Source organism: Dendropsophus ebraccatus, chromosome 4, assembly GCF_027789765.1.
Source record: "Dendropsophus ebraccatus isolate aDenEbr1 chromosome 4, aDenEbr1.pat, whole genome shotgun sequence".
NCBI lineage: Eukaryota > Metazoa > Chordata > Amphibia > Anura > Hylidae > Dendropsophus > Dendropsophus ebraccatus.
Genome location: NC_091457.1, coordinates 41,063,581 through 41,084,413, shown reverse-complemented (window position 1 = coordinate 41,084,413; position 20,833 = coordinate 41,063,581). Strand labels below are relative to the sequence as shown.

Genomic DNA, 20,833 nt, shown 5'->3' with positions numbered 1-20,833 from the left:
GTGCCCAGAGGTCCAGTAATTTCCCACCCAACCGTGAGTCCAGTGAGACGGGACACCTTAAACCCCGTTTAGATCACTTCCCGGTGATGGAGAAGGATGGGGACCTGGACACGTTTCTCAGAGGCTTTGAGAAAATTTGCAGACAGTACCAGTTGCCTTGTGAGCAGTGGGCGCGGTACTTGACCCCAGGACTGAGAGGCAAAGCCCTGGAGGTTTTTGTCTCCTTGCCCAGAGACAAGGACGGTGACTATGAGGCCATTAAGCAAGCCCTCATCCAGAAATACAATCTCTCGCCAGAGATGTATCGGAAACGATTCCGGGCTATGCAGCGTGGACCTCATGACAGTTACTCAGATGTCGTTGATGGATTGAACACCAACTTTCACCAGTGGATCGAAGGACTGTCTATCCACACCTTTGAGGATCTCAAAGACCTGATGGTCAAGGATCAGTTTTTGCACCTGTGTCCCGCAGAAGTTCGTCAGTTCATCTTGGACCGAGAACCCAGAGATGCCGCGCAAGCAGCCAAGCTGGCCGACACGTACACCGCCAATCGGGCCCCGCACTATCAGAAGCCGGCAGTGACCAGCTGGAAAGGGGGTAAGCAGACTTCTACCAACTCTGTCCCTGCTACTCGACCCTCTGGGGGTTTTACCCCTGTGGTCCCCACCAAACCTGTTGCTGATACCCGCATCTGTTTTATGTGTCGCAAAGGGGGACATATTAGTCGAGACTGTCCCGAGAGGAAGAAACCAACCCCTGTGCCCAAATCACCGGTTTCCCCATCTACTGTTTTGTTTGTGGGTGGACGGGGAGGGAAGCTCAGTGATAACATGCAGGCCGTTACCGTGGGTAACAAAATCACGATGGGCTTGAGGGACACTGGGGCGGAGATCACCCTGGTTCGCCCGGAACTGGTGAACGAAGAGGACTTAATCCCTGGGAAAACACGAACTGTGACTGGGATTGGAGGAGTGAGCCCCGCTTTGCCCATGGCGAGGGTATTTCTTGACTGGGGGGCTGGGAGTGGAATAAGGGAGGTGGGAGTGACGGATCATATTCCCACGGATGTCTTATTAGCCACTGATCTTGGTTCCTTAGTCTCCCACTATGTACCTGCTGATGTCAGGGAGGATTCACAGGTTCCTGGCATTTCGTGTGAATCCCCCTCATTGGTTGGTGCTAGTGCGGAGGTCTATAAAGATGACCTCACTGTTTGTACTAACCCTTTAAATGTGATAAACATGGGTACTAATCCTGATGCCAATGACATAGGTAATGAATCTGATGTATATAACCAGGACTGTACCAGGCTTCCATCTGTCCCCCTCACCCCTGATCCTCAGCAGGTGGGCGGAACAGATTGTAAGTACATAGCTGTGGTGACGCGTAGTGGGCGGGGCCACTCTGACACAGTGAGTGGAAGCCCCCCTGCGGTGTGTATACCAGCAGCTGGAGGGTCAGCTGACAGCTCACAGCTGAATCAAGGCATCAGAGCAGACGAGGTGATGTCTGGCAACTCTCAAAGTGACTGGGCCCAATTTCAGGCAGCTTTGCTGACTGATAGGACGTTACAGAAACTGAGAGAGCTGGCTGATAGCACCCCTGCTGAGTCTGATACCGAGCGGATAACCTGGGATCAGGGCCGTCTCTATAGGCAGATGATTCCCACCGAGGATCAACCGGAATGGGTGCAGAGTAGGCAGCTGGTAGTGCCTCGTCCATTCCGGGAGCGACTACTGCAAGTGGCCCATGAAATACCCCTCGCAGGCCACTTGGGTATCCGCAAGACCCAGGACCGGTTGAAACAGCGTTTCTATTGGCCGGGTATGGGAAAAGAAGTGTCTAACTTCTGCCGGTCATGTCTGGTCTGTCAAAGGATGGGAAAGCCTGGGCATGTTCCCAAAGCTCCCCTCATCCCTTTACCGATCATAGATGAGCCGTTCCAGCGGGTGGCCGTAGATATTGTAGGACCGTTAGCAGTACCCAGTAGTTCTGGCAAAAGCTACATTCTTACCGTGGTAGATTATGCTACTAGGTACCCAGAAGCAGTTGCCCTATCCTCCATCAGGGCCGATAAAGTTGCGGATGCACTTCTCACCATCTTTTCCCGAGTAGGATTTCCTAAGGAGATGCTGACGGATCAGGGAACACAGTTTATGTCTAACTTGATGGAGTGCCTCTGCAAGAAAATACAGGTGCAGCATCTGGTCGCCAGTGCCTATCACCCACAGACTAATGGTCTGTGTGAGCGGTTCAATGGCGTCCTCAAGCAGATGCTCAAGATGCTTGTGGAGTCCCACGGACGGGACTGGGAGCGGTACCTCCCGCACCTGCTATTTGCTTACAGAGAAGTACCTCAGGCATCCACTGGGTTCTCTCCGTTTGAGCTCCTCTATGGAAGACGAGTACGGGGTCCCCTAGATCTCATCAAGGAATCCTGGGAGGGAGAAGTGGGTCACCCTGACGCCTCGGTCGTAGACTATGTACTAAGATTCAGGGAGAGGATGGAAACCCTGACCGGCCTGGTTCAGGAGAACATGGCCCAGGCGCAGGATAGTCAGAAAAGGTGGTACGACCGAAATGCCCGAGAGCGCATTTACGCCGTCGGACAAAAGGTGTGGGTACTAATACCCATGCCTCAAAACAAGCTGCAGGCCGCATGGGAAGGTCCTTACACCATTCACCAGCGGGTGAATGATGTGAACTATGTTGTCACTATTGATCATATTCGCAAGAAGCACAAAGTGTTTCATGTTAACATGATCAAGGCCCATGTGGAGCGTGACACGTGTGTCATGCCAGTGTGCAGTCTGCCAGAGGAAGGGGAGAGTGACAGTCTAGTTGACGTCGTAGCTGACGCAAAGACCGAGGGGACCCTAGCCGAGGCCCAGCTGAACCCACAGCTAACAGAGACCCAGAAGTCCCAGCTGTGGGCGGTGCTGAACCCTTTCCTGTCCACGTTCACGGGGAAACCAGGGAGGACTAGCCTTGCGGTGCACCATGTAGACACGGGTGCGCACCTCCCTATCCGACAGTCAGCCTACCGGGTCTCCTTAGAGGTGCGGGCGGACATGAAGAGGGAGATAGAGGAGATGTTGGGCATGGGCGTGATCCAGAGATCCCATAGCTCATGGGCCTCAACGGTTGTTCTTATCCCTAAGAAAGACCGGACAACTCGTTTTTGTGGGGACTATCGGAAACTGAATGCCATCACGGTGTTCGATGCGTATCCGATGCCCCGCATTGAAGAGTTACTGGATCAGCTCGCCGGTGCCCAATACATCACGATTATGGACTTAAGTAGGGGATACTGGCAGATTCCCATGTCCAAAGAAGCCCAGGAGAGGTCAGCCTTCATCACGCCATTTGGGCTGTACGAGTATGTCGTCATGCCCTTTGGCATGAAGAATGCCCCTGCCACATTTCAGCGCTTGGTTAACCAGCTGCTCGAGGAGTTTGAAGGGTTTGCAGTAGCTTACCTGGATGACATCGCTGTGTTTAGTCAGACCTGGGAGGATCACCTGTCCCACCTGTCACAGGTGCTACAGCGGATCCAAACAGCCGGGCTGACAATCAAGCCTGGAAAGTGTCAGATGGCCATGACAGAGGTCCAGTACCTTGGACACAGAGTAGGGGGAGGGACCTTGAGACCCGAACAAGGTAAGGTGGAGGCTATTGTAGCCTGGCCCACCCCCAAGACCAAAAAGCAGGTGATGTCCTTTCTAGGGACTGCAGGGTACTATAGGAAGTTCATTCCCAACTATAGCACCCTTGCAAAACCCTTAACGGACCTCACAAAAAAGAGATTGCCACAAGTGATTAGTTGGACCCCAGATTGTGAGCAAGCTCTAACGGCGCTAAAGCGGGCCCTGGCAAGCGCACCAGTCTTGCAAAGCCCCGACTTTAACCGCCAATTCATCGTCCAGACTGACGCCAGCGCATATGGCCTAGGCGCTGTGCTCAGTCAGGTCAATGCAGCAGGGGAAGAGCATCCCATACTTTACCTGAGTAGGAAACTGCTATCTAGGGAAGTAGCATACGCCACGGTGGAGAAAGAGTGCTTAGCCATCGTGTGGGCCCTGCAGAAGTTGCAGTCGTACCTGTATGGGCGCCGATTTACGGTCATTACTGATCACAACCCGCTGAGTTGGTTACACCGGGTAGCTGGTGACAACGGGAAGTTGCTGAGGTGGAGTTTGGCGCTGCAGCAGTATGAGTTCACCATCCAACACAAGAAGGGAAGTAATCATGGTAATGCCGATGGATTGTCCCGGCAGGGCGAAGTGGTTGAGGATGGCGTGGGATATTGATGGATGGATCAATAGTCCCGTGCCATATCTCAAAGGGGGAGGTGTGAGGATGATCAATATATATTCACGAGCTTGGATAAAATATCCCTGATCACTCATATTTGGCAAAGCTCCTCACCCCCCCCCCCCCCCCACACACACACTTTTTTTGTTTCTTTTTGAAGCTGGTGTCCTGTTTTCCTTTGGGCACTAGATGTCATGGCTAGATGGATTGGGGCCATATAGTGAGAGTCCTGGATATTAACAGGTTCGCTTATCTCTTACCAGACTGGGGGGGCAATAAAACGTCCTCATGGTGTAATGGCTTTATGACAAGGGGTCTGGCTGCAATATGCATCCAGAGTTCACGCAGGAGACAATCAGAGGTCACTGTAGACGTCTATGGAGAAATTTGACCTCTTCAGAAAGATGATAAGCTGTCATATTCCAGAGGTGAGATTCGCTACAGGTCAGCAGGGTAGGGAGAGGGACCCACCATTGTAAAAGCAAGAAAGTGGCTCTAGGGGAACCCAGGGAAACCTGTAACTCCTCTAATCAGGTGCACACCAGACCCATGGTTGGTATGCCCGTGACCGGCAGGTGATGCCCCGTAGTTTGATGCCCCTGGAATGCTGATCGGAAACGCGCCTGCCAAGTTATGAGGATTTGAAAATCTTCAGGCAAGCGTCTCCGGTCATAAAAGATGGACCATTAGCTCATTAGCATAGTCCCTGTCACCCCCCCCTGTGAGGTCAGAGGAGGGAGGGAGACAACTGCTCTCACCATGCTTGATAAGGCAGGGAGTATGATGGGAGAGTGTTCAACACTTGGGGAACTTGTTATGAGTGTGTTGGCCCGCCGTTCCTGCTAATCCCCATAGCGTTCCAGTTCCAAACAGCCCGATAGCAAAGTAGGTTCTGGTTTTCTCCTTTTTATTTTAAGAACTGTTTTTACTGTGTATGTATGTGTCTGTATATTTTGTACCATCTCTTTTTTATTGTGACCTGTACTGTATGCACTGTCCTTTTTTATTTGATATTAAATTTCACTTTAATAAGAGCTTTCCTGTGTTCTAAAAAGGCCCTATGTCTCTGAAGTAAAACGTTACCAGGGGTAAGTGATTACCATAAGATTGTGATAGACGTAATTTGTAGTTGCCTTAGGTGTGCATAAGGGTAAGGTGTCACGTCAGCCTTATTGTGACGTGTGGTGGCAGCAGAAAAAGTGTAGCTTGGTGTTAGGTTCTGGTTGGTAGCTGATCCAAGACGGTCCGAGGTGAGCCCGGTTGCCTACTAGCCAGAACCTAAGTCACGGGGATCGTGACAGTGCCCCTCACATTCACTGTAATATCACCATGCCCATAGTGCCCCTCACATTCCCTGTAATATCACCATGCCCCCTGCCCTCCTCACATTCCCTGTAATATTACCATGTGCATAGTGCCCCTCACATTCACTGTAATATCACCATGCCCATAGTGCCCCTCACATTCCCTGTAATATCACCATGCCCCCTGCCCTCCTCACATTCCCTGTAATATTACCATGCCCATAGTGCCCCTCACATTCCCTGTAATATTACCATGCCCATAGTGCCCCTCACATTCCCTGTAATATCACCATGCCCCCTGCCCTCCTCACATTCCCTGTAATATTACCATGCCCATAGTGCCCCTCACATTCCCTGTAATATCACCATGCCCCCTGCCCTCCTCACATTCCCTGTAATATTACCATGTGCATAGTGCCCCTCACATTCCCTGTAATATCACCATGCCCCCTGCCCTCCTCACATTCCCTGTAATATCACCATGCCCCCTGCCCTCCTCACATTCCCTGTAATATTACCATGCCCATAGTGCCCCTCACATTCCCTGTAATATTACCATGCCCCCTGCCCTCCTCACATTCCCTGTAATATCACCATGCCCCCCTGCCCTCCTCACATTCCCTGTAATATTACCATGCCCATAGTGCCCCTCACATTCCCTGTAATATCACCATGCCCCCTGCCCTCCTCACATTCCCTGTAATATTACCATGCCCATAGTGCCCCTCACATTCCCTGTAATATCACCATGCCCCCTGCCCTCCTCACATTTCCTGTAATTTCACCATGCCCCCTGCCCTCCTCACATTCCCTGTAATATTACCATGCCCATAGTGCCCCTCACATTCCCTGTAATATTACCATGCCCCCTGCCCTCCTCACATTCCCTGTAATATCACCATGCCCCCTGCCCTCCTCACATTCCCTGTAATATTACCATGCCCATAGTGCCCCTCACATTCCCTGTAATATTACCATGCCCATAGTGCCCCTCACATTCCCTGTAATATCACCATGCCCCCTGCCCTCCTCACATTCCCTGTAATATCACCATGCCCATAGTGCCCCTCACATTCCCTGTAATATCACCATGCCCCCTGCCCTCCTCACATTCCCTGTAATATCACCATGCCCATAGTGCCCCTCACATTCCCTGTAATATCACCATGCCCCCTGCCCTCCTCACATTCCCTGTAATATTACCATGCCCATAGTGCCCCTCACATTCCCTGTAATATTACCATGCCCATAGTGCCCCTCACATTCCCTGTAATATCACCATGCCCATAGTGCCCCTCACATTCCCTGTAATATCACCATGCCCCCTGCCCTCCTCACATTCCCTGTAATATCACCATGCCCATAGTGCCCCTCACATTCCCTGTAATATCACCATGCCCCCTGCCCTCCTCACATTCCCTGTAATATCACCATGCCCATAGTGCCCCTCACATTCCCCATACAAGAACTCCAGCACTCCCAGGTCCCACCATTCAACATGAATAATGCCTCAGCTGAGTATCCTATCCTGTGACCTGACAGGATAACAACAATCTGCAACTGCTGACCTCTGACCTCAGGAGCCGAGAAGAGCCATAAAACGGGCTGCTCTGTTAACTCTTTCAGTACTGCAGAATGTAGAGTATTACTGTGCATCACTTCCATTCTGCAATACAGAAAGAGTTAACAGCAGAGCAGAACATTACTTTTATGCCTCTTCTCCTGCTCTTGCACTATGCTGAGGTCAGCTCGGAGGTCGGCAGTGCAGAGAAGACATAATATAGCGTCCCCGCTGCTGGTAACTTTTTCTTTTCTACAGTGTGTAAGTGATGCAGAGTATAATAACTGTGCATTATTGAAAGGGTTAACAGCAGGAGACACTATATCTATGCCTTATGTGATGTAAATACCAGTGAATACGAGGCTTCCAGTGCCTCCTCAGCACTTCTCATGAGGCAACTGACAGGAAACACAGCTGGGCACTGAGCCGTAACTAGTTGTAATAAGGACACAGGACGCTGATGCCGCCCCCCTCAAGGGCTGTGTTATCTGCCGCCTGAGGCAAAGACTTCACCTCGCCTCATGGCAGATACGGGCCTGGGTCTAGCTTAGACCAGGTACCATAACCACACACCCCTATGCATAAGACAGTTGCCCTGTAGCGAAGCACGATTGTGACGCTTCAAGTCGCCTTTCTGCATGAGACCTTCTCTCCTTATATTGAAGGTAGAGAAATAGTTTGGACAGACTATATGGCTGCCATAGTTCTTCTCTAAAGCCGGATAATCTTATGAAGCATTCACCCCTCCATGTAGTTGGGCTACAGATGAGTTATAAGACTACTGTTTCATATACTGCTGTCTTTACTAGAGGTCTTGGGGGGGAAGCAGTCTTTAGCCAATATATATTGTTGTATAATGCATAATGCAAGCAAACACCCTTTAAGTAGCTTAGATGAGGCAAGATTATGAATATACAAGATGTTTCTGTAAATGATTTTATTAAGGAAACATCCTAGAAAACATGTTATAGGAAGAATGCATGAAATTCCTTGTTGAAGCCCCAATGTAATGGGGTAGATGTATGGGCATGTAGAGGGTTTCAGTGGGGGAGAGGAATGTGCCATTTCTAAAAAGAATAAGGCAATCTATATTCTAGAAGCAATAAATATTAGTTGAGAGAGGTGTTGAATATTTAAATAAAAAAGTGTTACCTGATGTTATGTATACCTAACAAAAAATTGGAAGCATTTTCATAATATAAGGTGACAGTGGTGGGGGATTTCGGCATACAGTGAACACATTCTGAATCCCTCACGTTTGTCTGTTAATGCCAGGTCAAGTGCAATTGTATACAGATCTGCCCCCTAGAGGAGATAGCAACAAGCAGTTGAATTTTTTACAGGTATAAATGTAATCCATCCACTTTACTAAAGAAATATATCAGTATATGTGTTCAGTATCCGTATCAGTGTTGCTGAATTCCTAGACTATGTTTGATGTATAAAGTAGCTTATGTTCATGGTACTCAATAGCATTAATGTAGTACATATGCTGTTAAACTGATTGCCTACTACCCAAAGAAAAGGCCCACACTAACAACTATTTGTATTGTTCTAATTCTTCTAAAATTAAGAATGAACCAACTTTGCAAATCGTCACAAGCTTATGATTATGGGCCATCCTTTTGTGTGTTTATACAGCTCCTTTGGAGTCTTATGTGTCTCTATGGTAACAGACTACAAACTCTGTAGTCAGATCCTGCAGTCATGCTGCTTTCTTCTGTCCCCTACCTAATGTATATTACCGAGAAGTAAAAGTAAGGTAAATTCGAGCATTACACCCAACATGACTGTGAGGTCCATCAAGTTATGACACTTGGGATGACAGTATATGACACTCCTATTAAGCTGTAATTTATTACATTGAAGGTGTGGCTGGATCTAAGTATGCTTAATAACAGGTTTAATCCCTGTACTTCCAAGGAAGTATACAGATTTGTCTATTTTGGAAATAAACATAGGATATGTTCACATTATTATTGTTTAAGATGGAAAAATACCATGTGGAATTGTAAAAGGTTCCATGGAAATAACCAACTTAACAAGTGACCTGTTACTTTTTGATGTGACTTGTGTGAACAGCCATGTAGAATATGAGATAAATATTTCCCATTTCTTTGCATAGGAATGGTTTCAATAGTTCAGTGAAGTTTCTCTCCAGCGTCTTGGATGTTAATCTTACCACAGAAGATGATTACGGGAAGTTTACATGTCAACTGCAGAATGTCTCTGCCTCATTTACTCTTCACAAATCAGGTAGTGATTGTATCTATTGTAGTAAATAAAAGCATCGGTACAGTATTCCTAGAGAGCCACATTAGAATTGTCTGTTACTTTTGGCAGTGTGGAAAATAACACTAAAAACAAATGCTTATCACTTCCCTTCCATTCATTTCCACAATAATTTTTTTGGGGGGAAAGAAATCAGATTCTGGGATCCTCTATGATCAGCTATTACTGCCGGGGAGAGCTGTCCCATTCTCATTACCTCTACAACAACACTGGCGAAGAATAGCTGCATTACTCTACCTAAAGGCCTTATTACACCAAGCGATTATCGGCCGCATTCAGCCGATTAGTGGCGGTTATAGGCGATAATCATTTGGAGTAGTAGTAGTGGCAGAGGCAGTAGGCGTTTAATAACACTAGCCAAAACAGTGTTATATTGTTTCATTTGACGGATGAATTACAATGTTCTATTACTTATGTTTATTAAAACAGCATTACATTCAGTTAATCCATAGAAAAACCCCATAGGATGTGCAGCTCACTGTGTATAGTCAGGTTTTTCATGTAAAATTAAAATAGATTCCATTATGCTGTTAAATAGCTTTTATTTTCATTTGTGGGCTGCACGCTCTATTCATTTTACTGTGGGGAAGAATGGTAGGAATGAATTACTACAGTTTCTTTTTCTCCACATTGTTAAGGTCATTTGCACAACTAAAGGTGCATAGTTTGCCGTACATATGACATATGTATCTATAGACTCCCACTGCCTTAGTTATACTGTATTGGTCTCTATGCAGGTGGTTTCCGTCTGGTGTTTCTTTATTTGCCACACAGATTAGCCCCAACATGAATCCTGCCCATGTAAAAGATTTGTACAGTGAAAGGGGACAAATGCAGCCCAGGTGCGTTACTGAAATGCGGAGAGATAGGGTGGAAGCACAGAGACACATTGCAGGCCTAGGCTCCGCCTTTGTGACCCTGCTGCCACCAGAATAATTTTTTTTTTTTTTTTTTTTTTTCAAATAACAGCACCAGCAAGATTTTGACCACATATTACCACCATACATACTACAAAGGGCCAAATATTATCACTATACGTACTACAAAGGCCAAATATTATCACCTTACATATAACCATCACATGGTTACTGACCCAAGTCCAGCAAACCGAACCCTAGATTACCAAAAATACAGTATACAAGGGGCAAATATTACCGCCCTACCTTGACCACTGCCATCACCATCATACTGTTATTTACCAAATCCAGTATACTAAGACTATTAAAAACAACAGTAGCGGTTTACAAGGGACAAATAATGCCACCACATATGGACTAATGCCAACTCTGCTACAGAAAAAATATCCATTCTATAAAGACCAATATCGTCTCATACAGTGACCATGTAAATGTAGACTATATTGAGTGACTTACCAGTAGCATCTTCTCTGACTGACTCACAGGAGCGTCTTCTCTGAGTAAATCATGGGTAACCTCTTTTCAAAGTGACTCGCAGGGTGGCTTCTTCTCTGAATGAGATGCTCAATTTGGATTTCCTTCTCCATTCGGCCTGGAGGACTTCTCCCAGCCAAGAATCATTGTTGCAGAATCTGTCAGACAAATGTTTTACACTTTACACTCTACCCTTTTACACCTTCCCTATCTATTTAAAAACTACATATCTGTATTGGCCCCTCTGTTGACCCTATAAGGCCCATTTATGCCCCCATATAGTATTAGGACCTTCTATGCTGCTCCAATAGTATAATGCCCCTCAGTATGACCTCCCTATATCAGGCCTCGATATGCAGGCCCCATATACTATTAGGTCCCTCTGTTCAGCTTCTATGTAGTAAATGTCCCCCTCTGCAAAGCTTCCATATAGCAGATTGCCCCGTCTGTGGATCTCCCAAATATTATATGGCCCCCTCTGTGCATCCCACATATAATAAACTAACTCCCCTGTCACAGGCTCCCCAGCTGGGATGGGCTAAAGACTGCTGCTGTTTACCCTCCTCTCCATCCCAGCGGAAGAGGAGGGAAAACAGTGATTTAGAAGTGTTCCCACCCGTGAATCCAGGACCAGGGGTACCCAGATTCTGGGACAGCGCTGTGGCAGCACATCACTTAGGGGCCCACTGGGCCCCACCCCTGAGTGATGTGTTACTGCTTAGTCACATAGTAGTAATGATGTTGGCGGTTTGGGTGGCATGGGCCCCCCTGGAGCTTCGGACCCCGGGCGGCCGCCCAAACTGCCCACATTATTAACCACCGCTGCACATAAGGTTCTAGGGAGGCGGGATTCTTTGTCTTTTGGCTGTTGCAAAACTACAATTTCCATCATACCTGAACAGCCAAAGCCATATCTTTGGTTGTCCAGGCATGATAGGAATTGTATTTGTGCCACAGCTGACGTGCGGAAGGTTCCCCTATCACTGCTCTAGGGGCACTCTGAAGTTTTTCCTTTTTATTGTAGTTGCACTTTAAGGGTATGTTCACACTGAGTAAATCTGGTGGAATTCTCGTCTGCCTCAGTGTGCCATAGCCTGTCTATGGGAAAGCTTGCGTGCCATGTCAATTCTTCCGCGCACAGAGAGGAGGCGCAAGCCCTCCCATAGACTGCCTGTATGACACGGAGGCTGGCGGGATTCTGGCAGTTTTACTCCATGTGAACTGGCCCTTAGGGTAGAGAGTCACTTCCTCACATAAGAGAATTTGTAAAAATTAATAAATCTAAGTTACAGCAGTGCTTTTTGTCACATGATATTTTGCAACATATGCTTAAACCTCGAAATACAATAAACATGGCACATAAAGCGAGCTATAATCTCAGCTGATAATAAATAATATTCTGCTGGATGACTTGTACTGACTGCAGTTATTCGGTTCTGTTTGTGTCCGCAGCTCAAGCCGGACACATAGCAGCCGTTGTCCTTGCTCTATGTTTGTTTGCAGTTCTGGTTATCGGAATCGTCCTTTACATCAAGTGTCGTCTAAATCTAAATCTTTGGTACAGAGACAAATATGGAGAACCCGAACTAAATGGTAAGTGCCAGACCAGCGACAGAAATTGTTTCCGAGCTACCACTGGATATAGTGAATGGATTACATTCCATTACTGAGCAATAATAACACGTTTAGGAGAAATTCCCAGGAAAATGTTATTTAGGGTACAAACACACACAGACGCAGCAGATTTGATGCTGTGTTCAGTTATTTAGATCTTATCTGCTGCATATCGCAGCAGAAAATACGCCGCGTATACGGTGTGTGTGTTTGTATCCTTAAAATTCTGAAAAATCCTCATAACTTGCTGTGCTGCAGTCCAGAGTCTCTATGGACAAACTACAGTCCAGCATAAACAGCAGCTGGCATGCTGACATAGAAGTGACCAGAGATGTATGGGGACTTTCTCCACACACGCAATGCTCCATTGGGAAAAAAAATATGCTGGTTAACTCACCGAAAGTAGTAAGAAAACGGTATCTTTCAGCCTAAAACCCTAAAAAATCTGTCTACAGATGGGGGTCTCATCATTTATTTATTTTTATTTTTATTTTTTTTAAACCCCAATAGCAGATCCATTTTTGCCACTCGGAAGCTAGGGGCTGCATTACACAAGACAGCCCACTGGTATTGCCTAATTTCCCGGTGGTGGTGCCGCAGGGAAACTGAACCCCTACTGTTAGGGTGTCATCCTGCTTGTACCTGTTGCAAAACCTAACAGATAACAATCTTCAAATGTGGATAATCCCTTAAAATCCTAAATTAATCCACACAGGCTTCTGAATGTAAATAAAAAAAGGAGGTGGTATTACTAGCGCAGGACCTGCAGGGACAAACACCAAGCAGAGGGTGTCCCTATGTCATGCCCCATTCCCTCAGATCCTGCACTAGGCAGCACACAGTCTATCAGCTTTGCTTAAAATGTTCTTTTAATATTTAAAACATTAGCTATCTGTGGGATGTTAGAATAACATTAGAGATTATCACTAATATGAATTCAGTAAGTGTAATTTCCGGTGCTTTTCACAGATGGGCGTCTCTTTGATGCCTGTGTCTCGTTTTGTCCTTCAAACATCGACACAAAGTTCACCAATTTCATCCTGAAGCCACAATTGGAGAACAGGTACGGCTACAAACTGCACCTGGATGAGCGCAGTCTCCTGCCCAGCACAGGTAATATCATTGCACATAATACTGTCATGTATATAGAGTCACCTACAAAAAATTATTGTTTTTCATAGTAACAGTTTCCTATAATCAATTTGTATAGGGAGAGCTGTCAATCATTATGTGTAGGCAGAGCATAAATCATTCTTAAGGCCCTTATACATTGGCCAATAAGACCCTAATGGTGCGTTTATACAGAGAGATTTATCTGACAGATCTTTGAAGCCAAAGCCAGGAACAGACTATACACAGAGAACAGGTCATAAAGGAAAGACTGGAATTTCTCTTTTCAAATCCATTCCTGGCTTTGGCTTAAAAAATCTGTCAGATAAATCTGTCTGTGTAAACGCATCATTATACGCTGACCAATAATTGGCCTGCGTGAGATTTTAGGGTATGTACGCACATGTTGGAATTTCACTGCAGTAATGCAATGAAGGGCGACTGGACGGCAATTAAATTTATTAATTAGGCATTAACTTTTAATAATGTTTAAATGAGGACATTCAGTGTGCTGGGGGAGGTCCTTTAGCCCTTTAGTGCATTGATCCACCCACCCACCAACTTCTGCAGAATGCTTGCTAATGCATATTCAGTCGGCACTCTGCAGCGAAGTCACTTCAGGCCGCCTTTTAATGCAGTGAATGAATATCAGTAGGCCTTAAAGGGGTACTCCAGTGCTTTTTTTTCTTTTAAATCAACTGGTTTCAGAAAGTTATATAGATTGGTAATTTACTTCTATTTAAAAATCCCAAGTTTTCCCATACTTATCAGCTTCAGGAAGTGGTAAATTCTTTCCAGTCTGATGGTGCTCTCTGCTGCCACCTCTGTCCGAAACAGGAACTTTCCAGAGCAGGAAAGGTTTTCTATGGGGATATGCTACTGCTCTGAACAGTTCCTGTCTCAGGTGGCAGCAGAAAGCACTGTGAAAGAATGGAAAGAATCCACCACTTCCTACATGACATACAGCAGCTAAGTACTGGAAGACTGGAGATTTTTAAATAGAAGTAATTTACAAATCAATATAACTTTCTGAAACCAGTTGATTTGAAGGGAAAACATTCACTGGAGTACCCCTTTAATTTACTAATTGAGAAGAGTTAAGATTATGCCCCAGTGGTCGGACCCCCTCTATCTCTTAGTTATGCCATATCCTGTGACTAGGGGTTTTTCAGATGGAAATAACACTTAACAGACCATTGATGGCAAAGAGTACCATCTTACACTTAGTTTTTCCTGTAGGGGCGCTGCAGGGCAGTTGAACACACCCTGGAACAGCCTATTTTCTTTTCACACAATAAAGATGTTTACTCTGTATTGTCTTATCCAAAAATGAACAAGTCCCTGAACGTCACTGCTAAACCACATTGCATAACTATAGGGTTGGTTATTGCAGCACCTCTTTTCTTTTGTGAGGGAACATAGCTGGCAGGTCGGTGAAGGTCAGAGGAAAACCAAAATTGGAAAAAGGTACCTGTACACTTTAGGCCAAGAATAGGGAACCTTTGGCCCTCCAGCTGTTGCAAAAGTACAATTCCCATCACGCCTGGACAGCCAAAGCTAGTCTATTTTTCATTGCCCCTGTTAGCCAGAATCCTACTCCACACTGACGAGGGGCAACTACCCCGAAACGATCGTCTGTGGATGGATGCCTGCCTTGGTAAACCCTTGTCATGTCGCAATACTCGCCACAGAGTTAGACTTTGACTTAAAAGGGGCCACCCTGGTATTTCCCTATTTATGTTCCAATACTCGCAACCGAGTGGGACTTAAGGGGCTACGTATCAGGGTGGTTTGGTGATCTCCCCACTGGGAGGCACCCCCTTGGCAAAAGGCTTCCATCCCCTGGAGGGACATCTGGCTATTCCCGTGTTTTGAGACTTGTAACGGAGACTCCACGGACCCTTGTTTTGCACATCTTTATTCTGTCCATCAACTCTGACGAGAGTTGACTAGAGCCTTTTTTCTCCCCAGTACCGTCATCCTTCTCCCTTGGGTGCTAAGATTCCAGTGCTTTTAAAGTGGCTCTCCAGGGTTAGAAAAACTGCACCAGCCAACAGCTTGGGTGGGGTTTGGCTGCTCAGCTCCATTGAAGTGAATGGAGTTAAGTTGTAATACCAAACACAACCTGATAACAAGAGTGGCAATGTTTTTGGAAGATAACAATCTTGTTTTAGAAATCCTGGAGATCCCCCTTTAAATACAGGTGCCTTACCCAGGTTTATATTGCTCACAGAATCGAGATGATCTGAACAGGGGGTCACATAGGTGCCACAGTAGCAGCTTTGAATGTGTGTACATCCTTGGCCGTAGTAACAACACAGAGATCTTAGTACAATTGTTTTTTTCATCTCCTTGGGCTAGAATGAAAATAGGCTAGACTGATTATAAGACACCTTTGCACACAGCTGTAATGTATCCATACCTGGCAGGCTGACAGTCTGTCCTACCATAGCATCCTTAGATACGAAGCACTGAATAAACAAACACATAAATATGTTCTCTTCAAATACAGAGCCTTCCGCTGAACTGCTTATGAACGTCAGCCGCAGTCGTCGTCTTATAGTGGTTCTTTCAATGGCATATCTAGAGCAGGAATGGTGCCAGAATAACTTCAGGTAATATTCACTAAATTAAATGTACTATAAATCACAGTGGAAAGGATTTTAAAGGGGTCCTCTGTCTAAGAAAGTTTGCAGATCAACTAGTTCCAGATTTGTGAATTACTTCTCTTTAAAAACTTAAGTCTTCCAAAACTTATCAGCTGCTGACTGTATGTCCTGCAGGAAGTGGTGCATTCTTTCCAGTCTGACACAGTGCTCTCTGCTGCCACCTCTGTCCAGATCAGGAGAGGTTTTCTATGGGGATTTGCTGCTGCCCTGGACAGTTTCTGTTATAGACTGAGGTGGCAGCAGAGAGCACTGCGTCAGACCAGAAAGAACGCACCACTTCCTGCAGGATATACAGTAGCTGATAAGTACTGGAAGGCTTGAGATTTTTTAAATAGAAGTAATTTCCATCTTTCTTTTACCAGAGCACCCCTTTAAGGGCTTGTTTAAGAGTAAAAAAACATGAATGTTTTCTCCCAGAAAAGGCACCACAATTATCGCTGGGTTTTGTCTATACATAATATTGCAACTTACTTCCATTAAAGTGAATTGAGCTGAATTGTAAAACCAAACACAGCCTGACAACAAGTGTGGCGCTGTTCTTGGAAAAGCAGCAAAGTAGTGTGATGCTATAATGCAGCATGGTCAGAGACAGTGGTATTGCTTTATTATATGAATAAATAATTGACTATGGGGATTATGGAAACCTATCTTATTAGGTATATAGACAGGGTAATCGCCATGAGACAGCCTCTCTAAAAGACTATATCTCTTGTGCTTAGGGATGGTTTCTTCCGCCTCCTGGAGCTCTCGCAGACACCTATCTTCATCCTGTTTGAGAATCAGTACAAGGACCTACCTGCAGAAGTTATCCATCTGCTCAACAGTCAGAAAGGGACGCTGAAGACAATGCTGTGGAAGGCTGACTCTGTGGTACGACTGTCTGTGGTGAATTGTGGGGAGGGCATGTTAATAATTGTTTACCAACATGTGTGCTAACCTTCACTGATAAAATCCAGCTCCCACCATAATTCTGATGATCTTATCTACTAGGGAAGCAGTGTTTCATTACGGATGCTTGTCTGTGGACATAGGATACCCCTTTAAGGTGGCCATACAGCCCACTGCTGTCTCTCCTGATTTCCCTAAACACATGAATGTTTGGCATGGCCAAATGTCCAGGTATTCTTAGTAGAGAAAGGAGGGGTAGTAGGGTGGTATTACACGGGGGCCCGATAATACCTGTAAACGAGCAGCGATCTGCTAGATCGTCGCTCGTTTACTGGACCTAATACACGGTCCAATAATCGTTAAACAAGGGCTGCAGGGACATCGTTACCCATGTCCTTGCAGCCGTTGCTTAACTATATACATTACCTATCCACGTTCCAGGGCTGCTGCTGCGGTCTTCTTCTCCACGAGTCCCACGCACTCTAACTTCAGAGTGGCCTGTCAGCTGACAGGCCGCTCTGAAGCTCGAGTGCGCAGGACCCGGGGAGAAGAAGTCCGCAGCAGCAGCCCTGGAACGTGGATAGGTAATGTATATCGTCAGTCGCCGGCCGTGCACCGCTATTACACGTATCGGTGCGCGGTCGGCGCCCGACAAAAATAGGTCCAAACCTATATCAACGATCAGCCGATGATCGTTGTCATCGGCTGATCGTTGCATTTATTACATGGAGCGATAATCGCGATTCGGCCAATTATCGCTCCATGTAATAGTACCCGTACACAGCTCTGCTGGTGGCTTATCTTACCTTCCAGCAGGTGTAGATTTGGATCATGATTTAGGCCAGGCCTCCTCCCTGTCTTTTCATGCCCATCGGGCGAGCGGGGTGTGCAGCAGGCGTACGCCAGGGAGAAGGGGCGAATCTGCCCCTTCTCCCTGGCGTACGACTCGAGCGGAACATTCATAAATGAAAATTGAAAAACCCTTCAGACAAACCATCTAGAACAAAGAGTAGTAGAGACCTGGAAAAAACTTCCAGCAGATGTGGTAGGTAAATCCACTATAACTGCTTTGGACAAACATATATCTATCCTAAAATAATACAAAAAAACTTAAAGAGCAGACTAGATGGACCACGGGGTCTTTTTCTGCCGACAATCTTCTATGCTTCTATGTAACCCCTTTAAGAATTTTGTAAATAAAGTAACTAAGTCTTTGTATTGCACATTTGCATATAGTCGCCAGCTTCTGAGTTCTGGAAGGAGCTTCGTCTTGCCCTCCCTCGTAAGATTTCACTATCTAATGGCCAAGGTGATCCACAGACTCAGTGCCAGGATGATAAGGATCCAATGCTGACTCTAAACAGCGAAGCATCTGATCTTGACCCTGATGGAGACCTAGGTACCCTATATCTAGATTCTGTTGTATTTTCTTTCTATTTCATTTATGTTCACGGTTTTCTCCATCTATATAATACTTTGCATTATTTCCAGGTGTTCGAAGGACGTTTTATAAAGCTCCACCACCTCGAATAGCCCCAGTGGCACGTGTCCCAGACAGAGAACCTACAGCAGATGTGGACATCTCAGATTTAGGTTCACGGAACTACTCAGCCAGATCGGACTATTACTGCCTGGTCACTGAGCCTGATCTATAGGTGGAAATCATGAAGGACATTGGAGGAGACTTATAAAAAAAATACAACTCATATGGTTGAAGAAGGAAACCAGCAAGGGTAGAGGTTGGATGCAGCCGATAATCATCTGTGCTAAAGCTGTGACAATGGGTTAAACAGGTGACTAATGAAAAAGTGAAATAATTCCCATGTATCTGCTTATTACGCTCCATTCATCATGATGTCCAGATTATGTCTAATTATTATGCTAGATATGGAAGACTGTTATTACCGATAGAAGCTTATGTCAGTCACTAAGCTAAAAATAACTGAGAGGAGGAACGGAGTGGAGGATGGGAGAAGTGACAGGTAAGGGTGATGCATGTCATCTACAAGGAGACGTTCTTGTCAGTGAGAAAGATTATGTTAGTTTATGTTAATTTTATACCTTATTTTATAGGAATATTGGAAAAAAGACAAAATTCTATCATTTTATACTACCTTTTAAAAGTTTTATGTTTTAGCCATTTGTCAGAGAAACTTGAATAAAACTAGCACAGCTAGTTCCCTTGTTACCAAGCAAGGAAATCATGAATTTTTTGGAAGAAGATGTACAGTAGATCAAGACTGGTGACAGTCGATGTTGGTGTATTTCCTGTTTGCATTTGCAGTATTGACAAGGTAGAGCCACCATTTTTTTTTTTACCATAGACATAAATGCTGACCATAAACCTAGGCTTAAATCATGGGTCTCCAAACTGCAGCCCTCCAGCTGTTGCAGTACTTCTTTTCCCATCATGCCTGGACAGACAAATCCAAAGCTTTAGCTGTCCGGGCATGATGGGAATTATGGTTTTGCAACTGCTGGAGGGCCGCAGTTTGGAAACCATGCCTTAGATCTATGCTGTTCAAACCCACTAATTTTGTTGAAACTGGCTAACCATTTAATATGTATAATTCTCCCACAATGGTAACGGTTTGGGGAGACAAGGATCAGGCATATCAATGCTCAAATGCCCAATCTTTTTGTTCTTAGAAAAATAAATCTTGCTGCAGCTCCCAGGCAGTTCAGTATCAATTGTTGGAGACGCCGGACGCAAGAATGCTGCAAGATGCGTTCGTGTCCTTTATGGCCGGCGTCCAGATTGAAGCGCCTGATACTTTGAACTGTCACATGCAAATGAATGGCATCAGTTCAGCCGACAGTTTCCTTAGCAACTGATCCCATTTGAACCTCCCAAATTGATCTGGACCACCGGATGAATTTGAATAGGGCCTCACTGGCGGTGGAACAATTTTTTGGCCAACTGTCAGCTCTTCCAGCACCCCTAAAATGTTCTTGAGTTCTTTATGGGGAGGGGTAAGCAACTGTTAAATTGCTCTGGCACCAGCTTGTCTTCCAGAACAGTAGGGTTGGGTGTTAAGAAACCACCACGCCTGACCCTTCTCTCCAAGAACATTATCTGTGGGTGGGAGTCAGGAGGCCCCCATATACCTTGTACTGATGGGTGAACACTCCTGTGGTGACAAGTTTGGACGACTTTAGTATAAGGTGTATAAGCACCCTAAGAGAGCTGCAAGCTTTATCTGGTGACCACACCGGTACATGGCTTTAAGGGTGGTCCCCCAGACAAGCTATCAAGTGGCATACATCCACATTCTGCAGAATACACTATGGAATATTTGCAAATTATTGATTTAAATAGTTCATTCATATGACACACCTTTACTATGCTGCAGAAAAACTTTATAGGTTTTGTGGGAAAACATGATTTGCTTTCTTCCCAAAGCAGCATTATCTGGTCTCTGCCCTACCCAGTAAAATGGGTTAAGTTGCACTACCAGATCCAACCTTTGGTAAAGTGTGGTGTTTTTATAGACTGAAATCAAGCAAATATAAAGAGTATAACTTAACTAGCTGCTTAAGTGCGTTTTACTCCATGGGTACCTGCACATTAATATACCGGATGTAAATATAATGACTCATATATAAAAATCTGCTATAAATGTCATATTTGTGACAGCCATTACTCTCTATGTCATTACTGCTTTAGGCTCTCCCCAGGTAATTGCT

The 20,833-nt window shown here is 45.5% G+C and overlaps 1 protein-coding gene across 3 annotated transcripts in view; it reads left to right on the top strand.

Moving 5' to 3' along the window:
- Positions 1–19,310, top strand: part of SIGIRR (single Ig and TIR domain containing) — a 31,675-nt gene extending 12,365 nt beyond the window's left edge. For all 3 annotated transcript variants that reach the window (XM_069965649.1, XM_069965648.1, XM_069965650.1), the window contains exons 4-10: positions 9,308–9,438; positions 12,318–12,458; positions 13,449–13,592; positions 16,102–16,204; positions 16,978–17,128; positions 18,383–18,545; positions 18,638–19,310. In XM_069965649.1, the coding sequence (XP_069821750.1) occupies positions 9,308–9,438; positions 12,318–12,458; positions 13,449–13,592; positions 16,102–16,204; positions 16,978–17,128; positions 18,383–18,545; positions 18,638–18,801 (997 nt within the window). In that variant the 3' untranslated portion in view covers positions 18,802–19,310. The remainder of the gene's footprint in view (positions 1–9,307; positions 9,439–12,317; positions 12,459–13,448; positions 13,593–16,101; positions 16,205–16,977; positions 17,129–18,382; positions 18,546–18,637) is intronic.
- The last annotated feature ends 1,523 nt before the right edge of the window (positions 19,311–20,833 follow it).